A 10,594-nucleotide genomic window follows, 5' to 3' on the forward strand; every position below is an offset into this window, starting at 1 on the left:
ACCTTGTGTGTGTGGAGTTTGCATGTTCTCCCCGTGCCTCGGGGGTTTCCTCCGGGTACTCCGGTTTCCTCCCCCGGTCCAAATACATGCATGGTAGGTTGATTAGCATCTCTGGAAAATTGTCCATAGTGTGTGATTGCGTGAGTGAATGAGTGTGTGTGTGTGTGTGCCCTGCGATGGGTTGGCACTCCGTCCAGGGTGTATCCTGCCTTGATGCCCGATGACGCCTGAGATAGGCACAGGCTCCCCGTGACCCGAGGTGGTTCGGATAAGTGGTAGAAAATGAATGAATGAATGAATGAATGGACCGTAATTAGTACAGATGTCCCTCCAGTCAGCAGCATCACTTAACAGACACGTGTTCTGAATACTAGACCTGTCTGAATACTACTCCAGCTCCCAGTCCTCATCTAACCAACACACACCTCACAGAACAACGTCCTTGTGAGTCAGAAGACCGAACATCAATCTTGTGATCCGTCTCTCTCAATGTAACACACAACCCTTTTCCTCTCTCAGAGACGTGCTGCTGGTGCGGACGGCACGCACGTGTGTTTGTCCTGACGTATGAATGATGAGCATCGCATCATCGCTGGCTTCAAAGGACGAGCTGAGCATCAGGAGCGATATTATTATGGGGCTCAAAACATAAACACGGAGCTACCGCTGGGTCAAAAGTACATATTTAACCTGTAATAAAATAAAAATACGATCTTTCGGATCGCATGCAGTGAAGTGTTTTATCCCTTATTCCAGTAGCTATGGTATGGTGGTGGTTTATATATAAACCGAGTTACTACTACTCTCTAACTAGTCATTAACTCTGGGAGAAAAGTACTAACAAAACTATGTCTCAGAAAACTGAAGCAACACACAGGAAAGTGTTTTTTTTCCGTGTCTATTGTTAGTCAGTGACGAGCGACTGTGTGAAATCAATGATCCTTCATTTCAAAGCAGGTCTAAAGACTTCTGAGAAATACAACTGGCCTGATTGCTTAAGACGAGACTCGGGTCAGGGTGAGTCAGGGCAATCGCAGTGATTTCACGGGAAGGAGAAAATTAAACCGGGGCATCAGACAGCACAATAAGGCATGATGATATCGCTCGTGCTCTCTCTCTCTCTCTCTCTCTCTCTCTCTCTCTCTGTCTCTCTCCCTCTCTCTCTCTCTCTCTCTCTCTCTCTGTCTCTCTCTCCCTCTCTCTCTCTGTCTCTCTCACCCTCTCTCTCTCTGTCTCTCTCACCCTCTCTCTCTCTGTCTCTCTCTCTCTCTCTCTCTGTCTCTCTCTCCCTCTCTCTCTCTCTGTCTCTCTCTCTCTCTCTCCCTCTCTCTCTCTGTCTCTCTCTCTGTCTCTCTCTCTCCCTCTCTCTCTCTGTACACCAGACATTCAATTCACAACTGAATGGTTTTGAAAGACCTAATTAAATGTGGCAATGCAGAAGTAAATCTCACTCTCTCACTCTCTCTGTCTGTCTTTCTGTCTGTCTTTCTGTCTGTCTTTCTGTCTGTCTGTCTCTCTCTCTCTCTCTCTCTCTCACTTTCTCTCTGTCTCTCCCTCACTCTCTCTCTCACTCACTCTCACTTTATCACCCTCTCTCACTCTCTCTCTCTCTCTCTGTCTCTCTCACTCTCTCTCTGTCTGTCTCTCTCTCTCTCTCTCTCACACTCACTCTCTCACCCTCTCTCTCCCTCTCTGTCTGTCTCTATCTCTCTCTCTCTGTCTCTGTCTCCCTCACTCTCTCTCTCACTTTCTCTCTCTGTCTCTCTCTCACTCTCTCACACTCCCTCTCTGTCCGTCTCTGTCTCTCTCTCTGTCTCTCTCTCCCTCTGTCTCTCTCTCTGTGCCATGTCACAAATCACTAAAAGAATTAACACTAATTACTCCACTAATCTAAGTCAGTGTGTGAATTAAGTTGTTTATCATTTCTCGCAAATTTCACTTAGCGGCCTTTTCATTACGATTCATTAGGCGTGATGTCAAACGTTGACGTTACACAAAAAAGTCAGAAAAAGGAGCTTAAAAGTGAAACTTGAACAGAAATTTTGAAGAGATTTGAAGCAAATGACTCGCGATCAGATTAAACTAAAACAAATGTGATTACATATAAACATCATTAGTTCCAGACAGTTTACTAACTGCGAATGATTCACACGCCTCCTGAGTAATGAGGAAAAGGACAAATACAGAAATAATCGTGATGACAAAATTCGGCCTGCGAAGAAAAAATGTCGGGACTCGTTTAACAGAGGTCTCGGATGAATGCTTCATGTTCATTAGCATATATAATGCACAGGTTTTTTTTTTTGGGTTTTTTTTAAGTGAGAGAAATCAGTCAGCGGTGTGAGACGTTTCTGATGAGAAGCATGAAATATGATACTCGGACGGTGCCGAGTTTTTATTTGTGATCTGCAGAAAATGTCCAATTCATTTCATGCCTCTTGATCTCATCAGTGAAAGTCAATCTGCAAAATAATTGCTTTTAATGTAATACGCATTTGTGTCACAGCGTGTTGCTGTCATGTTAGACAGAAAAGAAATCACAACCTCGGGCTAAACTGCCGAGGCTCTGACTGGAAAAAATAAAGAAAGTCTTTTTGAAATCTAGTTGAAATGAGTTTTGCCCGTAATGAAGTGAAATACATGGAAATACATGATTTAAAACACGCTACAGATACCACAATAATCTCATTTTGTTACAGGTAAAGTCACGAAGTTAGTCAATTCGTAAAGGGTGCCAATATTTCTGGAATTGAACTGCATGTAGTCCCATTGCTGACAGACATAAAGTCCGTTCCTTGTATTCAAAAGCACAAGCACAAGCACATATCGTGGCCTTTCACACCGTGTGACTGTCGGACAAATCGACAAGACAATCAACAGTTGCTATTATTATTATTATTATTATTAAGATTATAAAAAAAAAGAAATAAATATTCGTCCACAGAGCCGAAAGTCGACGGAGTATAAAATAGAAACTTACTGAACCGTCTTGTTTCTAATGAAATGACTTCCAGATACACGAGAAATGACGATCGCAAAGATTTCTGTTCATTTCTGTACTTAATTACATCTCTGGAGGCACACGGAGAAAAACTCACAGCTAGTGACAGAGAGAAATAAAGATAAGCATGAATAAATCCATCTTACGATCAGTAGGCGAGAAAATCACAAAGAAAACACTCACATGTTAATCAGATCAAATACAACAAGGATCATGAGCTTGTAAAACCGAGTCTTAAATGGATCAAAGCCAAGTCAAGACCAAGAACTTTCCAAGCCTTTACTCCATCACGTTTTCTGGTGACAACCGAGATCAAGTAGCATCAGGATCCAAGTCTGTATTTGAGTCTTACAGTGCTAGGTGCCAATAATTGTGAAAAATAAATCGTTTTTCTTATGTTAGATTTCAGGGCACGGTGGCTTAGTGGTTAGCACGTTCGCCTCACACCTCCAGGGTTGGGGGTTCGATTCCCGCCTCCGCCTTGTGTGTGTGGAGTTTGCATGTTCTCCCCATGCCTCGGGGGTTTCCTCCGGGTACTCCGGTTTCCTCCCCCGGTCCAAAGACATGCATGGTAGGTTGATTGGCATCTCTGGAAATTTGTCCCTAGTGTGTAATTGCGTGAGTGAATGAGAGTGTGTGTGTGTGTGCCCTGTGATGGGTTGGCACTCCGTCCAGGGTGTATCCTGCCTTGATGCCCGATGACGCCTGAGATAGGCACAGGCTCCTCGTGACCCGAGGTAGTTCGGATAAGCGGTAGAAGATGAGTGAATGAATGAATGTTAGATTTCAGAGGGGAAGTGGCCTAATACTCGGGCCGGCAATACCACGACTGAGGTGCCCTTGAGCAAGGCACCAAACCCCCAACTGCTCCCCGGGCACCGCAGCATAAATGGCTGCCCACTGCTCCGGGTGTATGTTCACTGCTGTGTGTGTTCACTGCTGTGTGTGTTCACTGCTGTGTGTGTTCACTGCTGTGTGTGTGCACTTTGGATGGGTTAAATGCAGAGAACGAATTCTGAGTATGGGTCACCGTACTTAGCCGTATGTCACGTTACATCAGAGTGAAATTAAACATGAACCAAAGCACGTTGTTCCTAAGGGTGCCAATAATAATGAAACTGACAGAAAATCCATTAAATGTGTCTACTAAGGTTGTGCTTCCTGATCCAAACTGAATCATATGTGCATGATTCAACAAGCTTGATGAATTACAGCAATGTGATGTAGAAATGAAACCAAAATGAACGGATGACTACGTATGCGTATGTTTCCAGGCCTGAACATCTCCTTCCACAGCATACAGCATCCTAGTCAAACTCCTTTGCTTACAAAAGCTATTTATCTTCTAGGTTTCTCACACAGTATGAATCCGTCTAGTTCTGTCCACTGCACAAAATAATAATGAGACGTGTACGTGGTAGTAGCTACGATAACAGGCTGCGTGTGTTTGTGCGGCAGACAAGAGCTCGTTATCTGAACACTAACAGGGACAGGGTTTGGAGCCGTGGCTCCGGTTTCGTCAGTATCCGCAGGGAGCGTTTCGATTTCGCAATTGATCATGCAGTCGGCGTGCAGATGGGGGCGTCCGGTCAGAGACGCTTCAGACGCCCTCGTGGCGAGAGGCCGGAGGTGTGGGTGAGGTATAAGTTGCTGTTACCATGCAACCAAACATTAAATGTGTATGCAGATTTGTTTTATTCCATTTTATAACCTCATACAACATGCGGCATGAGACGATATAAAAACTAAACAGAAAAAGTGTTAGATCGTCAGGATCGTGAAACGACTTGCTGACACTGGAGACTCCTTCCGCAAATATTCCATGAATAAATGTCGGGAAACAGAAAAATTCAGCACACGAAAAGACATCGTCTCATAACAAAGTCCCAAACGCACGTAACAGCTATTTAATATTCCATCCTGTGTACAGCAGAGTCAGTGCAGGACATCTGATTTTTCTCCTAGCGTCACGTGAGATTTACTAAAGCTAACAAGGCTAAAGTCAACATAAGCGTCGGCTTTAATTATGTTGGCTTTGTAGAAGCCAACATTCTGTTTTCCTATTGAAGCTTAGACAAAAATGTATCAAGAGCAACTCCTCCTAGGGCTTTCGAGCCACATGCACCTTTTCTAAGTGATCCGAGTACCGGTACTTCCGGTACCGGGTCTCAAAGTGGCCTTGGAGGTTTATAACTCGGCAAGCTTTCGAACTATCTACACCAAACTCGGCCAGCTCCTTTAGGGTGATACTCTGAACAACCGACTGGCCTTCTGATTGTCCCGCAGCCCCACCCCCAAAATATGCAAAATCAAAAAACTTTTTACAACATGGACATGTGGCATATCAAAACACTCAGAACAATGAGGAAAACTGCGAACGAGTATTCTGGTCACATCACGTGACGTCACATGAAAATAAATAATTAGCACAACATGGACATGTGATATATCAAAACACTCAGCACAATGAGGGGAACTTCCTCAAGAGTATTCTTATGACGTCACATGCTCGTCTCCACTTATCTCCAAATGTTTTGGCACCCTAGATTTCTGTCTACTTGCTTCCAAAAGTAACACTGACCCTTATGTCCACTCGCCTCCAAAAAGCACCGGCCTTTGCGAATACTTGCATCGTCAAAACCAACATCAAAGTTTGTCGCGATGAAATTTACAAATATAGTTGAAAGTCTTTCCAGAGAACTAATTTGGGATGAAATATTCTACATTAAGACTTATGCAAGCTCTGATATGAATAGGATATGATGTGTAGCTCAGTTGGTTATTAAGCTCTAGATTAGTGGATTTTCACACCGTGTGTGATCGCGTACGGCCGTACGTGCGACCCGGAACGAACGAACGCCCAATAAAGCCTTAGCATCGTCTCAATAACGGTGATGAAAAGCGCACGAAGCAATTTAGCCGTTTAAGATAATGAGACTCGATAATGTGATTGTAATTTCACTAACGTCTTGTTACTCTTACAGATTGTTCACGTAACCTGCGACGTCGTAATGAATCCTATGCAAATGACTTCGCTTATTAGGACGCGAATTAGCCAGCGCAGCGATTCCTACCGGGCTGCACACAAAGAAACTTTTTTTTTTCTGCATGCAAATGATCCATACACAAACCTCATACACCTGATAATACAAAGAAACATCTCATTAGCATTCCTACTCCGCTTTTCGAGCTCGGATATAAATCCGAATGACAGACGTGAGTGGATTTTTGTTATTTTTTTTTAATTTGCGCAATTATTCTGCGGATTCTTGTTTGCATTTGAGTCACGGCACCGAATGAAGAGACAAAAGCTGCACATTTGTGTCTCGACCACAGCTGGGATCGGACCCTGAAATCTGGGTCAAAGCTTTAAGCATCTGTACAAAGAGGAAAAAGTGCTGAAAGAAGCGATTCAGTTCACACGAGTTCATTTGAGTTCGACGTCCCGGATTAGGAGGTCTTTAGAAAACCAGAGCACAAAATGTTTTATTGTGTTTTAATCTTTATAGTTCTAGACCTTTAGTTCCGGTCCACACCGACTGCTTCACGTAGCTGACGTTTTGTTGTGAACAGAAACGGGTCGGAGACACGGAGACACTCGTCTTCGCTCCGTCCACCTCCAGGGCTGCTCGAAGGTCTTCTAAGCGGCTGATTTGAACCGATCCACAGCTCCATGGGAGACGTATTTAGATCCGATTTAACAACTAATTCTTTTTCTTAGGCATTTACATTGTGTTAAGGTCTGTAGTCGTCTCAAATCTGCCTGACTTAGTATCTTTATATTGCTTCTTATTGTTGTTATTATTTTATTAGTCATTTGAGTTATTATATCATTAGTTATTATTTTATTAGTCATTTTTGTCACATTGGTCCACACTTATTGTCTTTAAATGCCATTAGTGTGTTAAATCTTTTCATTCGTTCATCTTCAGTAAGGGATAGTGAGGATCCGGAGTTTATACTGGTCATGAGGCAGGAATACACCCTGGATAGGAAGCTGTTCCGTCAAAGAACACACACACACACACACACACACACACACACACACACACACACATACCTATTCACACATACAGTAGATGCAAATACACACAGTCACTAATTCACTTTGCTTTGTTTGTATGAGGTGGAAGGAAACCATGGAACCCAGATGAAACCCACACGGACACTGGAAGAACACGTGAAACATGAAGAAGTGACACTGTTCATCTCATCGCACTCATACGATATAATCCTCGATGTTAAAATGGTGCAACACCAAAATCAGCAGTGAGGCACACGTCAGGATCGTGAGTATCTGTTTCAGAGGGTTCTTTATCCACCGCACAAGTGCACTTCATCTGCTGGATAAAAAGCTTTTGTGGTCCAATTTGGGATTCAGAACAGATCAGATCAGTGAATTTGTTTTCCTAATATAGAGGGAAGGGAAAAAAAAAACAACCCAACACAATATTACAGAAGTGAAAACAGTGAGATGAAAATATGAAAATAAATCACATGAAAACACGTGAAGATGCATTTTACTGTATTATTTACTGCATCCCTTAATTCGGTTAAACACCACAACACAAAAAAAAAAAACAATAAAACACCACAACACAAAAAAAATAATAACCACAAAAATCACAATTGTGTGAAGAAAGCGTGAACAAATAAAGTGAATTCGTTGTGTTTTATATATAACACTAATTACATACAAAGAAAAGACGTGAACTGCACGTGAACGAGGTCACACGTGAAAAAGAAAGAAATTATGGGGAAAGCCTCACGTGAAAAGTCGCGTGTGAAAGACGTCTGGACGTGACAAATACACGAAACGTCTAAAATGCATTAAAGTTTGAGATTTCTGTACAGTAAACACACGCAAACACACGCACACGCGCGCACACGCACACGCACGCACACACACACACACACACACACACACACACACACACACACACACAGCTCCAAAGTAAAATGACAAAACACAACTCACAGGTAAAGACGCGTTAATCCGTTATTCCTCCGGTCCCCGGTGTCCGTGCGCAAGTGCCCCTTACTCCGCGCGCGCGCGCTACACCGCAGCTTACTCGAGCTGCTAAAAGAAGTTTTCATGCCGTCGAACGGCCAATTAAAATAGCACGCGACCGGCGAGCCATTTAAAGGGGCCGCGCACGATTTATCCCCAAAAAGCGTATGGATTGAATTAACGGGTATTTACCGGGTTTTTTTCCCCCTTCTGCTTACTCCAGTTAGCAACAGTATGACCAGCCATAGCCATAGTATGACAAGCTTTGTTTAGGATTGATGCTGAAACATCAGTACACAGGTTACTACCTGTAGGTGGCCTGATAAATATGCACTTGTTGCTCTTTCAGCTTCCTGCAACCTTTCCATTTTATCCAGGTTTGGGTCCAACACTAAAAGTAAGTCTTCTGTGGCTGTGTTGGTCCCTGGCTGGGAATTAAACACAAGTCATGGCAATGAGAGAGTGGGATCCTTGCGCTGGACCACCAGGATGCTTGGTAAACATATACTATACTGATAAAAGTTTGTGCACCTCTAACATTTACAGCATTTACTGTACCAGATGCCCATATATCCAGAGCAACTTACATTATCTTAAGGGCCTTAATCAGGGGCCCAAGGGTGGCAGCTTGGTGGACCTGGGATCAAACTCACAACCTTCCGACAACCTTAACCACTAGGCTACCACACACCTTAACATCACGCTGTGTCACATGGCGGCTCTCTAACTCAGGCTGAAACAGAATTACAAGTGACGAGTTAAAACACCTCGTCACAAGACAAAAGCCGTAAAGTAGCATGCAGTAAAAGAAGAAAAGAAAAGAAACATATTTGCTGTGACTGTGTGCTGCTGTGCGGTGGCGTAGTGGTTAACACATTCGCCTCACACCTCCAGTGTTGGGGGTTCGATTCCCGCCTCCGCCTTGTGTGTGTGGAGTTTGCATGTTCTCCTCGTGCCTCGGGGGTTTCCTCCGGGTACTCCGGTTTCCTCCCCCGGTCCAAAGACATGCATGGTAGGTTGATTGGCATCTCTGGAAAATTGTCCGTAGTGTGTGAGTGAATGAGAGTGTGTGTGTGTGCCCTGCGATGGGTTGGCACTCCGTCCAGGGTGTATCCTGCCTCGATGCCCGATGACGCCTGAGATAGGCACAGGCTCCCCGTGACCCGAGGTAGTTCGGATAAGCGGTAGAAGATGAGTGAGAGAGAGTGATTGTGCTGCTGTGCTGTTGTGACATCAGGTGTGTTTAGATCAGAGATCTCACTCCTAACATGGTCTCATATCATTACATAGTTCATCATAAGGAATTGGAAACAGCTTTGATATTAATGTGATGTATGCAAAATTCCCCAATGCCTAACCCTCTAATGACTGGAGAAATCCACAAGCAAATATTTAAACCTGACTTGCTCAGTCCTCAGAGTGCTGCTGCTGCTGCTAATCAGTGGACGAGGGGACAATCAGCAAGTAACTCGCTGCGTTTGTGTTGTGAGAAATCTGTGCACACGTTGGTGTGCCTACGCAAACCAACATACCTGATTAACTTATTAGTAATCAGTGACATTGTTGTGCAAACGGAATCGTGCGACAAAATCTGCAGACAGGTTTGTGGACGAAGCTTACTGTTTGTTTACTGCAGCACCGACTACTGGATTACACTTGTGTGTATTTTTTTTTGTAATCAGATAAATATAATTGAGTTTTCTGAAAGTTTTCTTTGGTCCACTTGGACAGCAACATCTCTCTCTCTCTCTCACACACACACACACACAAAACATAATACATTTCATTCTGTCAGAATCTTAAATTAAACATCTAATATCCTTTCATTAAAACATCTAATAAAAAAGGTAAAGGTGGTCTCCTGGGATCCACCCAAAGCAAAATACACTTAAAATAACCCAAATACTTTTTATTGATTGTTTAAATGGAGGAAGGGGGGCACGGGGGCTTAGTGGTTAGCACGTTCGCCTCACACCTCCAGGGTTGGGGGTTCGATTCCCGCCTCCGCCTTGTGTGTGTGGAGTTTGCATGTTCTCCCCGTGCCTCGGGGGTTTCCTCCGGGTACTCCGGTTTCCTCCCCCGGTCCAAAGACATGCATGGTAGGTTGATTGGCATCTCTGGAAAATTGTCCGTAGTGTGTGATTGTGTGAGTGAATGAGAGTGTGTGTGTGCCCTGCGATGGGTTGGCACTCCGTCCAGGGTGTATCCTGCCTTGATGCCCGATGACGCCTAAGATAGGCACAGGCTCCCTGTGACCCGAGGTAGTTCGGATAAGCGGTAGAAAATGAGTGAGTGAGTGAGTGAGTGAGTGAGTTTAAATGGAGGAACCCATACATGTTCTGAGTAGAACCTTCACATTCACACACAGAGTAATATGAGCTCATGATCTAACCAGGAAACCTGGAGTCATGAGAAAGGCACTTTGGTTTCATGAATGGTGCTAAACTCTCATGATACTCGTTTAACTCTTAGTACAAAGAGCGTTTTTTAAGGACTCACTGCACAATTAAGGGATTTAGACTCTAAAATACCAATAAAGAAACACTTTTTTGTAAGGTTAAGCCTTTAAGGGTGTTTTTCCA

The 10,594-nt window shown here is 43.8% G+C and overlaps 1 protein-coding gene across 1 annotated transcript in view; it reads right to left on the bottom strand.

The window, feature by feature from the left end:
• gulp1b (GULP PTB domain containing engulfment adaptor 1b) overlaps positions 1-8,120 on the bottom strand; it is a 31,167-nt gene extending 23,047 nt beyond the window's left edge. Inside the window, exon 1 of the mRNA XM_060868915.1 lies at positions 7,980-8,120. Within this exon, the coding sequence (XP_060724898.1) occupies positions 7,980-8,098 (119 nt within the window). The 5' untranslated portion in view covers positions 8,099-8,120. The remainder of the gene's footprint in view (positions 1-7,979) is intronic.
• Between the last annotated feature and the right edge of the window lie 2,474 nt (positions 8,121-10,594).

This window comes from Tachysurus vachellii, chromosome 4, assembly GCF_030014155.1.
Source record: "Tachysurus vachellii isolate PV-2020 chromosome 4, HZAU_Pvac_v1, whole genome shotgun sequence".
Lineage (NCBI taxonomy): Eukaryota > Metazoa > Chordata > Actinopteri > Siluriformes > Bagridae > Tachysurus > Tachysurus vachellii.